Raw genomic sequence first — 15,434 nt, 5'->3', positions numbered from 1 at the left:
GCAAGGAAAGCGTGGCGCGCACGTAACTCTGCAACTGGGTTACTTCCCGCTTCCTGTACCGCGCCCCTCTCCCCCGCTGGTTAGTTTTTCGCTAGGAAGCCGCGGGATCGCGTGTTTCCCACGGGCGGCATTGTGTCACAACTCACAAGCTGACGTTTTGTCGTCGCTGTCAAGATCTTTTTTATTGAAGAGTTCAGATTTTTTTTTCTTTCTGCATTTTCAACGTAATGTTTAGGTAATGCTGTTTACCCTGTAAACTGAATATCTGACCAGATACTTTGTAGTTGGGAGCCAAAAGCTAAAAACTTTGGAATATTTTATTTTCATCACAAAACTGATGAGCGTTTTCATAATTTTCAGTTCGTTAAAAGGTCTAATAAGTAGTATTTGTAAAGATTAATGCAGTAACAGTCATTAATGTCTCGTTATGTTTTATGTTAACAAAGCTAGTAGAACACATAACCATACGAGGTTTCAGAGTATTGTATTATGCGGGACAATATTTAGAACGCGAGTGATGTTTGTATGGGAGCATCATGTCGCAGACACGACCGGCTCATTGTCGACTATGCTAATGCGCCGGCTCGCCTTGGACTCCTCACCTACAAGTTTAATCACATTCCCCTCACTTCTTCTTCTTCACGTGTTCATGCTACCGAATGTTCTTAACACATTTTCCTCGTCTGTTCTGGTTCCGTTTCTCTGTTTTCAAATTATTTGAAACTAGCTTTTGCCGCGTGAATTTCAAAGCAAAATCTCAGTATTTTTTTTATCGCGTACTCTGTAAGACTGATAAACATATAGGATTAAAATTCATTTTTTCTCATCTTTAGTTCAATTTCCTGTTTCCTGTTGCGTGTCTCGTCCTGCAAACTTGTCCAATCCCGCTTCCTGCTATGTAATGTAGATATCCCGTACAGTTTCCTACATATTATGTGCCATCATGTTTTTCGCAATGTGTCCCGTCCCGTTTCCCACCACGTGTTTCCTTCCCATTTCCCGCTCCGACTCCAACTCCCGCTTTCTGCAACTCATGCCATCCCATTTTCCATAACGTCCCGGTTTTTTATTAACCACAAACGAAAATTATTTGTATTTACTATTACAGTTATTTACTACAAAAAGTAAGCGTGTCAATTTTCAGCTTCCCGCCTAGCACTTTCGGGTGTACGTTGTCTGTCAGTCAGTCACTCAGTAACGGGAGTTTTATACACTTATATATTGATACATACTAGGCCCACCTTGATACCTTCTAATTATATCTATATCAGACATTAATCGATAAAAAAAATATGTTTATATTCTGTTTACACCTTTCTACAAAATTTTTAAGTAAATTGGCGTCGTAGATTGTTATTTTAATTTTCCTACAGGACCCTCCTGATTTTCCGGAATGAAATGTCTATAAGATGTTAACTCGGGATTCCGAGGAATTTTTGATTCATATCATAATTAGTTTTTCAATTATCCTACGGGAACCTGACCATTTACCGGGATGAAATGTATCTAATTTTCCCACAGGACTCCTCATTTTCCGGGATGAAATGTCTATAAGAAGATGTTAGCCTGGGATTCCGAAGCGTTTTTGATTCAAAATTAGTTTTTCAATTATCCTATGGGAACCTGACCATAAAAAATAAATAATTCTCTGCTTCAAAATTCAGTTGCAAGATTCTTCAACCCGAATATAGGGACAGTCATAAATTGCATTGAAATTTAAATAAAAAGTTTATAATGTTAAATTGAATTCAATGAATATTGTTTTAAAAAAAGTATATTTAATCAATAATTTCAATATATACACAGGTATACTTAGAGTTTATTCACTAGAATAGGTTTAGTAGCTAAAACCTAATACTTAAAAAAAGCAATAATCCTTTTGTAATAATTTGGACTCCCCCGGACACGACATAGCTGTTAAAGCGACTCAGGTTCATGACAGGCGAATCAATCAAATACCGTTGATAGCTATAAAAGATGAGAAAAAGAAAATATATTTAATTATTACGGGTGCGGCAGTTGCAACTTGAACACTAGCCGTAATGAAGTGCCACTTGCCTCGTCGGGTTCCGGAAACAGACCGACCGCAACGTTTATCCTGTCAGGCAAGAGCCACCCTATTTAAATAGATTGACTCTCCCAAAACTGAGGAGTTGTTCGTTCTTCACGAGCTGACGCAGTGATCTACCTTCCTTAGCTTATTTACATTCGTGCTTGTTATAGTCATGTGGTTGCAATGCCTTGTGCTTTATAAGACTAACTTAATTTTATTTTCTCAATATGAATGAGATGTTTCTATTCTAACCTGGAAAGAATAATACCATTGTTTTATCGGCATGGATGAGGAAACACGTATTATGCCAGCCACCATTGGATATCAAAACAGAAAACAAGGACATCTACGAGTTCTCTTCTCGGTTTTATCAAATAGAAAATAACGATTGTTATTCACGCTGTTTGTCTAATTAAATAATTTTTCACCTCGACAAAAACGTATTATGTTGTTGATTTACTAAATCCGTTTTTCCTTGCTGTGGCGAATCTCTTGTTATTATTGTTTATTTTTCATTTCATTTTGTGCTAAGCGAATGTCATTTCAATATTATCAAAAATGGTAATTTTATGATTGTTTAGTTTTTCCCGTGTGTTGAATATAGATTTAAGCGGTGGGTGCGTGGGGTAGGCCTACAAACGAGTTTGCTGTTGTAGGCCTACCGCCCGAGCCAGCGAGCTCGGCCGCGGCCGTGCCCTCGTAGAGATACGGCCGCGCGGCGCAAGTAACCACGGCTCCTCTTGTTGCAGGCAAGTCGGTGAACAGTAAGGACGCTCTCGAGGACAAGAAAGATGACACCGAACTGTGGGACGCGCAGGCCGCCTTCCTCGGGCCCAACCTGTGGGAGAAGACGCTGCCCTACGACCCTGATCTCAAGGTACTAGAAGTCAGTAGCCACTTTGTTACCTAATGCGTGTTGTGTGCGTAGTTGTGCTTTAACGTCACCCGCAATAGGTAATAGAGCAGCTTGTTTCTGTTCCCTTTTCCTTTTGCATTTATATATAATATTCGGTATTGTAATTTAGTAGATAAGTGCGAGCGAATTTTGCAACCGCGAACTTATTTTACAAATTGCTGAGCATTCGTCTATAAGTGTGGGCCTCTAGGCTTTCATCTGCGGCCGCGCTTGACTGGTCGTTGTGGTTTCAGTACGTGGACCTAGACGAGTTCCTGTCGGAGAATGGCATGCCGGGCGAGACCCTGGGCGGCGCGCACCTGGGGGGCTCCGCGTTCGGCGCCGGCGCGGGGCTGGCCTTGGGATTGCCGCCCCCCGTCACCAAGCGCGAGCGCTCCCCGTCCCCGTCAGACTGCATGAGTCCAGACACCATCAACCCACCGCTTTCACCCGCAGACTCTAGTAAGTACTTCTACTACATTACAAACAGAGAGCCCTGTGAAGATCTTCCACTCAATATATATATATATATATATTATATAATAACTTAATCAAAGGTACCACTAACAGTACATTACGTATGATTAAGTTATTTACCGTGTAAAAGTTTTTAGACTGCTAAAAACTAATAATTTTACACAGTAGTGGATCTCAAAACGCCAAAGAGCCGAGAGCTTCTTCTCAAGTGGCAAGAGTGGTTTCTCAAGAAGCCTAAGAGTTAACTTCTCCGGTACTGCTTAAATAGAAAAAAAAGATACTCAAAACGAGTGTAATTACCAATAAATTGTAGATTTAAAAATTAAATTATAGCAGATTTAAAATTAAACTTTGTGAAGATGTAAATTTTGAGTAGACGATTGATTGAGATGGATTGAAATTGGCGACGACTGTGATTTCAGCATTCTCCATGGCCTCGTCCGGGCGCGACTTCGACCCGCGGACGCGCGCCTTCTCCGACGAGGAGCTCAAGCCGCAGCCCATGATCAAGAAGTCCCGGAAACAGGTAAATGAAGTTAGTGCGCTATCATTCTAGCGGCATGCCACCAACTGCCTGCGGGGAGCGGCGGTGATCGCACCTACATCGCACACAAGACACTCACAAGTCACGCATTCATGTTTCACAAAAAGCTTTTATTAAAGAACAAGGACGTGATTTGGAATAGCCACCTTTGATGGTAGGTGCGTTTGTAATACTCCTGAAAGCCGACAGTTCAGACACATTTACAACCAGTCCTACAACAATCTCTTTAGCTTTATTATATTAGTCCTGCAAAACTCTGTTAGTTGTTGTAATATACAAGAAACAAAAATACAAGTATTTTCTCTTTATAATATTAGTATGGATATAACGTGGATATTATATTTTTACGTTACATTTTAGCCATATCTACTTACCCGATATTCAAGAATATAATGCAAAGAATAAAGAGTAGAAATTATTTATTGTATATTAAAAAGTTATGGTTTAATCCACAATAATGTAATGATTTCGTCGATAATAGTGCAGATGATGCTTTCAAATATGAAATCGCGAATTCGTAACGTTTCACTATTGTCCATGTTTATTAGTATAGTGCGAGAGAATCCAATTGTTCACAAAAAAAGTTCCTCAAAGATAGCACAACTTTGAATCAACTCAATATTAATATTATACAGTTTGATTTTCAATGGAACTCGTGGGCAGATAGAATCCACCGGTTTTCGTTTGGTTAGCGTATGTCCTACACATACCTGGTATAGATACACTTTACACATATACAAAACATACTTGCAAACACGGTGTTCACCTGACACAAGCTTTATTAACGCTTTACCAAATATATTCTAAGTAACTACAAGTACTAACAGAGCAAGAGCCTCGTTAAAGGAACAACATCAGAGCTATGCACTATAGCTTGTCAAATGCTTTGATGCCTGTGACGTGGCGATAATTCATTTTAATTTTGTCAAATTTGTAAGCAATATCGTTAAATTTACTTTATCCGAAGTACAAAAGATAATCGCTGCACGCAATTATTAAATCCTTTTTCGTAAAAGCTTTGAAATATCGGAAAAGAGAAAAAAGTTGTTAGCTCTGGGGTTTTCTCACTCCGGTCACAATCATCGGTTTATGAAGCACTATTCACTGGCACAATTTAATAGTAACCTGTAACTCTAATTCAAAATTCTTTATTCTTCAATATACTCGTATGTATCTATACATATTCATGTTACTAGTTTTGGCTGTAACACATGGAATGAAGAAGGTTTCTAATAAAAAAACGGGTTGCACTTAAATATTAACGTTGTGCATTTTTGGTTTTTCGAAATTTCGATACCCCGCCAGATATCGCTACGTTGGTTAGACAGACAGCAAAGCTGATTGATGATCTATTATTTTATAAATTATATTAAAGAGGCGTCACCCTTAAGATTGACGAGCAAAATTTTATGAAATTGACTTGACAATGATGTAAATACAACACTGCAATAAATGCATTGAACTTGATCAAAAGATATGTACATAGTGTTATTGCTGTAAATATGTATCATCCGAGTTGAAATTGGTATTCGTAGAACAAACTATTATATTTATCACTAATTATAACTTAACATTTTAGAGTTTGCAAAGGTTATGACAATCACTGGTCAACAATATTTTTTCTGGATACTTATACTAGCTGCATCCCGCGATGTTACCCGCTGTGTATTATTGTTTATTATTATCAAAAAATACGTTTTCAATTTTATGACTAGTAGCGCCTTATAATGCGCCATTGACTATCAGACTTGGGTAAATCCTACGAGAATTACATACTTTCTGAATGAAAAGCAGCCTAATATCAGCGGTAGCTGATATATAGTTGAGGTATCAACGCCTTGTTGTCTAGTGATTTGATATTATCGAACAATACGAATATCACAAGACTCTGATATAGCATATGCTCAGCACAGCTCGCGCGCATCTGATGACTTCCGGACACGCGAATATGAGAACCTCCCTATATCGAAATTATTAATAGGCTGAATCGTTCAAATTTCCATTAGATTACGGCTGGTGCAATCACCATTCAGGTCTACTCAAAATGGTTATCATACAATTTCACAATTAACTTTACGGCATGGCCGCGTCAGCCAGCGGAAGGTTCTAAGGTCTGGAAGGTCAGACGCCCGCGCGCTCAGGCCGGGAGCACGGAGTCACGCGTTATGTGCTGGTGAAGGGTGGTTTGAGTGTAAGCCGCGGCGTGCTAACCTATCGTCGCCGTCGGCAGTTCGTGCCCGATGACCTCAAAGACGACAAGTACTGGGCTCGTCGGCGGAAGAACAACATGGCTGCCAAGCGATCGAGGGATGCACGCCGTATGAAGGAGAACCAGATCGCGCTGCGCGCCGGTTACCTCGAGAAAGAGGTAAATATTCCTACTTCTCCATGGGGTGAAATTGGCGATGGCAATTGAAAACAGAAGCACTGGCTTCGTCATTTATATATGCCCTTTATGCAAAAACTAACTTTTTTTTACTTCGCTTAGTTTAATTATCGTATCGTAGAAAGGGAGGACCTTTGACCGACTGGTCACAAAATAGGTGACAAAGCTTTAATACATATTCGAACATTCATAGAAATCACTTTTAAGTTGATTACCATTGTTAAGCATTTGTCCACAATTTGATAATGTATTGTTTAACAGAAGTCACGGAATGATTGTTACATGCTTATGCAAATAAAAATGCAAATGATTTATTAACAAGAAGAAAGAGGAAAGAGTGCAGAGGCTTTTGCCCAACAGCGGGATATGTTGTAGCTACAAAAAAAATAATTTGCACAGAGCTATTTTGTGAAAATGTTAATTTATTGATCTGGCAAAAACTATATTATGATTTTATTATTAAACATAAATCATTAGGACCCATTCTTCGGTGTGACCAGTTCGACCACGACAAGCACACTGTAGCTCTATTTTTATTGGAATATTGAGAAGATTTTTGTCTAATTTGATGAAAATGTAACTATAATTTGCCATTTTGAACGTTTCAGAACATGGGTCTGCGACAAGAGGTGGAACTGCTGAAGAAGGAGAATCACATCCTGCGAGAGAAGCTGTCCAAGTTCGCGGACGTTTAAGCGGTCCCCCTCCCCGCGTAGCACAAACACGCCGCACGACATGTCAGTTCTCTCTCTGTAGCTTCAAGGGATCTCCTCCAATGCGGAGAGGAAAGGAATAACAACCATTAAATTCCGTTTTTAAATAAAATTTCCATTATCCTATGTGGATTTCATAGCTCCTCGCCTCTCCGTCCTGGTGGAGGCCAGTCGTGATAGACTATGAGTATCATCAATCAGATCTGTATACAGCATAAATCAATATTGGTTAACCTATGATTTTGACTTACGTGTTTACTACTTAACAAGAAGTACAAATTTTATATTCATTTTCACATGAATATTAAGAGAATTATTGACGAAGAAGATAGCTTTTTAAGAGCATGTCTCGAGTCATGGCTTCTCCTGAGTCGATAGTTTGAATTGAGGAATGGCTCAGTCGCGCCGTTGCGACGATACAGCACGTCGCTGCTTCGTTACTTTCTATAGGTTTTGATTTAGACATTAACGTTCGTCGACAGACAACGCAGAACAACTTCGATATTTTATGAAGTTTCGATGTACATCGCACGTCAAAATCAAAACCTACAGGAAACAACGGAACACAACTGAGTAATGGAGCATGTCCCTCTAAAGAAGCAAATAAAAAATGAGGATCTAAGATATTTTGAAATCCTATGATAACAGGTTCTAATCACAGACATTTAATTTATCTAGGTTTTGATCTATATTTATTTAGTGATATGTTGAAAAAATTAGATATGTAATTTGACTATATTCGTCGAGATTACTTTTCAAAGATTGCAAGATTACGTTGTCCACCCTGTAAATAATAAAAACGTAAAGCCACGAATATAGGGAACATTTGACGCGCAACATATCACTCTATCTCACGCATTACCACTGACTTGAGTTAAATAGCACATAGTCGATCTCACTCATGCAAATTGCAATGAAAAGGAAAGAACGATACATGTTGTGCGTCAAATGTTTCTTAGTGTAAGTGTGGCTTAATAGTAACAGCTTCCAAATGGGACAGGGTTGCTAGTAATAAAATAATATCAAGAATAATCTTTTAATATCCTGTAATTTGATTATGTTATCAGTAACATATTCAGATTACAAAATATGTAATCGATTACGGCCAACTCTGTGTGGTAGTTTTGACGAGCACTTTTGGTGTTCGTCACTTTTGGTGCACAGTAGTAAGGAATCGGACTCCTCTACTCCTGTGCCAAGAGTGTAGACTGAAGGCTCTGTTATGGCAATAAGTTTGATGTATCGTATATTTCAGGTCGCGGCCGCCGGCGCCGCCCCGCTCGCCGCCCCGCCGCCGCCGGCTCCCCACTCGCACTCGTCGCCTGACATGTTACTGTTGTTTCGTTTTAAGTGTCGCTCGTACCTTCCGACTCGCGTCGCGCTCTCGTTACGTTCTCATGAGACCTGAGCTGTTAGACGCCGCGGATCTCTCGCCCGCGTCCTCTCGTCGCATCCGATTGTAAAGTTTATTTTGACGTGCTGTATATTGACTAGAATACTGAATGAAGTTGCGGATGTGACGCGATGTACTATAGGATTAAAGTTATTGCAGTTACCGTAAGTTTATACTTAGTTTAATAGGTGAATCTTAACCAAAGTTCCGCTCGAGTTCTGATCTGTCGTCGTCTCTAATTCCTTCAAACTCAACAGGGTTAGTCAACGACGTATGGACCAAATTAATTTGTTGGAAAAATGTTATTTTCGTTGAGGGTGATAGTGGTGTCCCGTCCCGAGCTAGGCGGTCCGACCGAGTGCGGAATACTGTATAAGTTTAATGTTGTTGAATATTGATATCTTTCTTAACCGGCACCGGCAAGTTTGCTCAAGTGGCTCGCGTCGCATCGCGAGCGTAGTGGCTGCGTCTGTACATAGGTAGTTGTAATGGGCCGATCCGTCCGGTCCGTAGCTCGCTTCGTAGGAACTACTCCGTATGAGATTAGACCTCCCCTCTGTCGATCAGTAGTGAGCGAACACTAGTTTCGTTTCAATCAAATTTACTTAGTGAATAGTTTCGCGTAGTCGCGTAGATTCCGTAGCGTAGTCGTTATTAGAATATTTTTGTTATGGCTGTAGTTGTTAACATTTTTGAAAGTTTATATTATTTTGTTTAGTTGTACTTGTGTCGAGACTCGCGTAATTGTGTCGATATGGGTAAGAGCCGGTAGTAGCCACTGAATACGTCCCTGGACGCTCGTCTCGCACTCTGACTCGTGCTATTGTTATAATATATTTTTGTAGGTTTTTGTCGTTGATAAATGAGTCAATTGAATGTTTATTGAATTGAAAAAATAATGTTTATAAACTAAGACTAAGAAGTTGTTGCATTTGAAAGTATTTTATGGATACAAAGCGAGAACAATAAAATGTTTTTCTATAAAGGTTTACATGTGAGGGATTCTACGAAGGTGTGAAGGTTGACTTTGAAATGCACTGTTTCATATCAAACGATATTTTATGTAATGAACTTAATGTTAACGGAACATTTGATATTCCATCTTGTTTGTTAAAGTAATATACATGAATTACACAAATTATGAATGTATAACGATATCTATACATACGAAATTCTATGTAATAGTTGACGGGGTATATGCTGTATGTTAATATTAAGCCCGTATTCGTATCAGCCGCTCGCGGTATTGTAGGCCGACTACAGGGGACTCTGACCCGCCCGCACCTCCACACTCCTTATTTATTACTTATTTATATACTACCGACACCCCTACTCTGCAACAACATAAAACCATATTGATTTACATGTACGAGTAGTATTTTGTTTGATTTTAATTTATATGGTTCTATGGATTGAAATAAACGTTAATTGTTGTATTTATGTTCAGTTTTTTTATTATTTATACTTATGTGGTCGCCTGTAGACGTTATACGCCAGTAGGAAGTATGTAACCCGCGCGAGTGCCAGCGACCTGGCCTCGGGTTCCACCGCTGATACATTTCTCGATCGGTGTTTTATGTAATAAATCGTGGTATAATACCTTGCACACACACTGCAGTTTTCATTACTCCCGCCCGCTGTCCGGCCCTGGTTCTGTGCGCGGGCGTCCGTCAGCCACTGTCGTTTGCGCAAGTCCGACTTCTAGCAAGCGTGGTCCGCCTAACGGCTTCACAGGGGTGGATTACGGGTACTGTCAGCTCGTGATACGAGATGGTTTTGCATAAAGAAACAGCAATTATGCCATTCTCTATGTGCAAATTGTGAATAGTACTGCTACTGGAATATGAGTTGGTATGACTGAATGTAAGTATAGTTATGTTTTATTTCATCATCAACTATTACTGAGGCTGCGTTGTGTTACTTCAAACTGCGAATAGCTCCGGCTTCGCAATCAAGTATTCTTTTTCTATTCTATTGAACACGGTACTACTACACTTACACTACAATTTACTAAAAATGCTCCACCAAAAACAATTTACGAAAATTGTGACAATATTTTGTATCATGTAAGACTAAAATACTATCTAATAAAATAAAATGTATCTGGTGTAGCATAATCTTGTGTATTTTTAATAATGGATGAAAGATGATAAAAAGCTAATAACAAAAGAAAAATGAAACAAATTGCTTTCGCTATTCACAGCAGCATTCCGTCACAAATGCTACTAAAATGCTAGGAAATATTAAGAATACGTAAGTTTGATTTTAAATTTGATATGAAAACTACCTGAAGATCCAATTTCTGAATAAATGCTTTGTTGAAATAATCGAGTGCTCCCACAATGGAGGCACACTCTATTCCGTCTACTTGTAGATACTATTTCAAGAGCTATTTTTTATATAGGAAAAAGAAAAACAACTATATTAGAAATATAAAACATGTATTACAATACAAATCAAAACCAGTTACCTAGTAGCAGTAATAAACAATAACAAATTAACATCACCTATATTGGCTTAACAACAATACGGTCTAGGAATGTGTTGTGTCAAGCTGAGGAGGCCCTGCTCTCGTCCCATACTCCTAAGCTCACAATTCGAATTATTCTATAGAGCGCAAGGCTTTATACTAGTTCTATGAAGCGTAAAAATACGATGTACCTAAATTATTTTCGAACTGTTTTGATTTGATAGCAAGATTATCATGCTTCACCAACCCTTATTATGGTCACTTTATTTGAAATAATATGGGTAGGCGGATGATTATGAATGAGTCTCTCCCTCTTGATGTTTCCCTCTTACGAGTATGCTCTGTCGTCACAAGATTGTAAGGTCAAGAATCCATTCTCCTTTCTTTGTTATGATAGCTAATAATAGTTCATCTTTATTTATTATTAGATAGCTATTAGACGAAACAAAAATGGAAGTTAGTATACATGAGTTTATAGACTGAACATCAAACAAAAGTATTTTACAAGAAAGTGTAAAGCCCAGGCCGTAGTCACCCGCCGTAGCTAGTGGTATGGCACAAAAATATAATTTATCTCTAATAAATAAGTAGCAAATAGATAATAGAGATACGAATTTGGATCATATTTTGAACAGTCCTCCACGACGGGTTGGCAAAATGTCTGAAATTTATTTTGATTAATTTTTTTGAAGAATAGTTGATGGGTTGATTCGACTTATAAAAGCCAGTTGTATTATTATAAACTGAAGATATTGCGATTACAAGGCTTGCTGCAGCATCCGCCGGAGTTCGTTCATGAACCGCTCCGGCCGCAGGCGTCGTGGGGTGATTACGACCAATATCTAATGCAAATACTCATTGTATAATAAGTGCAGGATCCTTGGATGTATAATATTATTGCATTTCTATCTAGGTACTTCTACATACAAAAAATCATAACTACGCAGCTCCAACTATCTACTATGAAAACGAATCAACTGATGAGTTTTGTCTCTATCAGATTTAAATTTTGTCTATTTATTTTCTAGTTTGTAAACGTTGCGTTAAAAGCCTAAACTTCTTATGAACCCTAGGCAAGGTCGGGTGGACCTTGCCAAGGGTCACGTGACTAGCTACATGAACGAATTGACGATGGCCACCAGGGCGGTGTAGGTGCCGGCGACCAAACCGATTATGCCGATGAGGAACAAGGCGATATCTTTGTACATCTTGATGCGTCCGGGCCCGAGGTTATCCGGCCAGGAGCAGCACAGCTCCATCATGGCCGGGAAGCAGATGCCCAGCGCGGAAAGACAGAATGCTCCGAACAGAGAGATGAACAAGCCCAGGCGAGGAACCGCCGCCGCCAGTACGACTGCAATCAAATTCATTTTTTTAATTTTCAAGATGGGATAGAATAGACTCATGTAACTAGAATCTAATACAATAATGCCATACATACAAATTTTTAATAAACATTGTTAAATCCAACTACCAAATTGCTTTACAAAAGGTATCGGATGTCTCAAAATATAGAATAGAAATTAGTTTTGTGCAGCATATTTGACGACAGAGCTGTCAACAAAAAGGCGACATTTTATTGTCAAAAATAAAAAAAACAGATTTTTAAATTTTGATTGATTGAACAATAGTGCAACCTTCTGATCACACATCCTTTCATGGTGACCCGCCATTCAATTAACATTACCTTAACACATTAACGCACGTCAGTGTTAAAACCTATATAGAAAATAACGGAGCAAGCCCAATTGAACAATGGGGCATGGCTCTTTAAAACCGAAAATCAAACCAGCACGCCATATGCTATATTTTCAGACAGCACCATCATCTAGACACGAGGACAATGCATTGTCGAGAACTCTTATTAAAATAGCACGTCTTGTTTCACACAACGCTATGTAAATTTCAACTATGTAACTACTCTTGGACACGCGCACGTCTGGATACCTTTTATTTAATAAATAAAGTGTTCACGGTTGAAAAACAAATTAGTTTCTCTTTTTTATTTATTATGGAAGTTTAAAATATAAAATTATTAAAGTTTGTATTCCAGTATTTATGGAGATACGCGTGTATAAAAAATTTTATATAACAAATTATCAATTTCTCTTTTAAATAAAAATAAAAATCTTTTTTCTCTATAATATTAGTATGGACAAAATGTAGCAAAAATAATACGATGTATCGTTTATTATTAAAATTAAATAATTCATTAACAGAATAAAAATGTATGAACGAAAAGTTTACGTGTAAACAATTGGTTAGATAATGATTTTAGATGCAATGTATCACTAAAAAAATGAGAACCGTAGCTCAGCAGCTTTACCGACAATTAATCCATTCTCGTAGTGAAATTCACTTGTAGTTTAGATTAATAATTATTTAATTCCCATCTTTACCTAATCCATCCTAGCTAAGACAGAAAAACCACAGAAAGTAATGTCAGCTCACCAATCCATTTTAGATTCGAACAGAGTCGAACTCCACTGGTTCACAAATTTATCCGCCAGAGTCGAGACGCTATGCTAGGAGGAGGCTTATGTACATAAGTGGCAATGTAGGTGTATGAAGAGTCTCTCACATGTGATGAGACACAAGACGATCCTGACGACGTATTCCCATAGGCGCAGGCGTTGCGAGCCGGCCTTCTCCAGGCGCGGCTTGACGTAGTCTCGCCACACTATCTCCACGGGCACGTAGCAGTGCAACGCGTAGCTGATGAAGATAGCCACCATGTACATGATGAGTACAGTCGTCGACACCCTGCAAACGCCAAATTTATCATAAAGTAAAGCCTACATTAAAATATTATTAATATACTTACCTTTGTTATACTATAAACTATAAAATAATATTAATATGTGACCCACTAATTAACCATTGAAAGTGGGTATCAATACTCTAAAATTCAGGTTGTAACTATTTGTAGGTGAATGTTTTTCTGAACATCATTTATTGGATGGCTTGGAAGGATCTACTTTTCGAAAGGTTTTTTGAAAATCTACTATAATGTTATTTAATTAAGATTCTTAAAAATACGGCAATATGTACATTGTATCTTTTTACAAGAATCTTTTAAGTTACATAATAAAGTGGAATTCTAAAATCCATTTAGGGGGGCTGATAGGTAATCATCCTGCCAATTATGTATATATAAACTAGCTTTTGTCCGCGACTTCTTCCACGTGAATTTCCCTTCCAAGAAAAGAATTTACTGCGTACTTTGCAGGACTGGTAAAAAGTTTTTGATTTAACTTCGTATCGTCTCCCGTTCAATATTGATTTCGCTCCATTTTGCTTTATATGTCTCGTCGCGTTTCTCGCAATATGTCCCGTCCCATTCCCCACAACGTGTCCTAATCTGTTTCCTGAAATGTACTCCGTACCGCTTCTAGCCAACGTGTCCCTTCTCCTGTCGTGTTCAGGTCGTGTCTCGTCCCATTTCCCGCGACATATCTCATCCCGTTTCCCTAAACGTGTTCAGTTCCGTTGTCAAAAAAAATGTTTAAGAGGGATGCATATAAATCTAAAATTTCATGTGTTTTACTTCAAATATGACGAAGTTCTATACAAACATGCAACCCTATTCACCCTCACAGAGAAGCATTCCAAAACACAATTAATGCATTATGTTTTTTACTAATCACAAATTTAAATCTAATATTTCAAATGTCTCACTCACTTCGTAAGTGACAAAGTTCCATACATGAGACCACAACAACAATATTTCACAATTTCCAAAATCCAATTAGAGACCATTATTATTTTTTGCTAACCCCAAATGCAAATATTACATTTCATATGTCAAACATGCACCCCCTCTTTAACCTACTAATTGTGTATTACAGAGACAAACCTATCCTAAGTTGTGATCTGTAACTTGTTTAGTCTTACACTGAAAATCCCATCAAAATCGAATAAGCCTTCTAAGATTACCCTGAATAAACAGACAGACAGATAAAATTTTTAAAAAATGTTTCGTTGATGGAGACGGGTTATTAATACTAATGCAATTTAAAATGCGTTATTTTGAATTTAGAATACTCATTGCTGTCAATATTGATGTAACACGGCGGAATTGTGTTTGGTCAATGACGTTTGTATGCAGCGATATTCACATTTATTTCGACCATAATTCAATTTATAATAATTTCGGGCGAAATGGCTTGTTTCACGCAAAATCTATTGGATTGGAATGAAATTTGGTACCTATACGAGTACAATATTTCCTAGAATAACACACTGGATATACACACAGCTAGACTTGTGTATTTCAGCTACTTTCATAGCATTATGTCCTACGGACTATTAGTTTGGGGTAATGCAGCTGAGATAGAAGAGCTATTCGTTTTATTTACGGATTAAAACCTCGAGATTCTCTTCAAGAACTCTTCAAATCAATTAACATCCTCACTGTTGTATCTCAGTATATCTTTGATGTGCTTATTTTTGTCAAATCAAATTTACATTTATATAAAAAAATAAACGAAGTAAATAGTGTAA

At 38.1% G+C, this 15,434-nt stretch overlaps 2 protein-coding genes across 16 annotated transcripts in view; one reads left to right on the top strand and one right to left on the bottom strand.

Annotated features, from left to right (window-relative positions):
- The window catches only part of Pdp1 (PAR-domain protein 1), a 101,578-nt gene extending 91,677 nt beyond the window's left edge, over window positions 1–9,901 (top strand). For 6 of the 13 annotated variants that reach the window (XM_064437045.1, XM_064437043.1, XM_064437046.1 and 3 more), the window contains 6 exons: window positions 2,803–2,939; window positions 3,203–3,410; window positions 3,848–3,960; window positions 6,200–6,337; window positions 6,964–7,092; window positions 8,324–9,901. In XM_064437045.1, the coding sequence (XP_064293115.1) occupies window positions 2,803–2,939; window positions 3,203–3,410; window positions 3,848–3,960; window positions 6,200–6,337; window positions 6,964–7,050 (683 nt within the window). In that variant the 3' untranslated portion in view covers window positions 7,051–7,092; window positions 8,324–9,901. The remainder of the gene's footprint in view (window positions 1–2,802; window positions 2,940–3,202; window positions 3,411–3,847; window positions 3,961–6,199; window positions 6,338–6,963; window positions 7,093–8,323) is intronic. The other 7 variants (XM_064437041.1, XM_053768654.1, XM_053768652.2 and 4 more) reach the window with 3 other exon arrangements.
- Window positions 9,902–10,885: 984 nt separating this feature from the next.
- Window positions 10,886–15,434, bottom strand: part of LOC128683238 (proton-coupled amino acid transporter-like protein CG1139) — an 18,190-nt gene continuing 13,641 nt past the window's right edge. For all 3 annotated transcript variants that reach the window (XM_053768644.1, XM_053768643.2, XM_053768642.2), the window contains 2 exons: window positions 13,513–13,694; window positions 10,886–12,285 (listed from right to left, as the gene is read on the bottom strand). In XM_053768644.1, the coding sequence (XP_053624619.1) occupies window positions 12,044–12,285; window positions 13,513–13,694 (424 nt within the window). In that variant the 3' untranslated portion in view covers window positions 10,886–12,043. The remainder of the gene's footprint in view (window positions 12,286–13,512; window positions 13,695–15,434) is intronic.

The sequence above is a fragment of the Plodia interpunctella genome, chromosome Z, assembly GCF_027563975.2.
Source record: "Plodia interpunctella isolate USDA-ARS_2022_Savannah chromosome Z, ilPloInte3.2, whole genome shotgun sequence".
In the NCBI taxonomy this organism is placed as follows: Eukaryota; Metazoa; Arthropoda; class Insecta; order Lepidoptera; family Pyralidae; genus Plodia; species Plodia interpunctella.
Note: the sequence above shows the minus strand (reverse complement) of the source record. Positions and strands in the feature narration are given on the sequence as shown.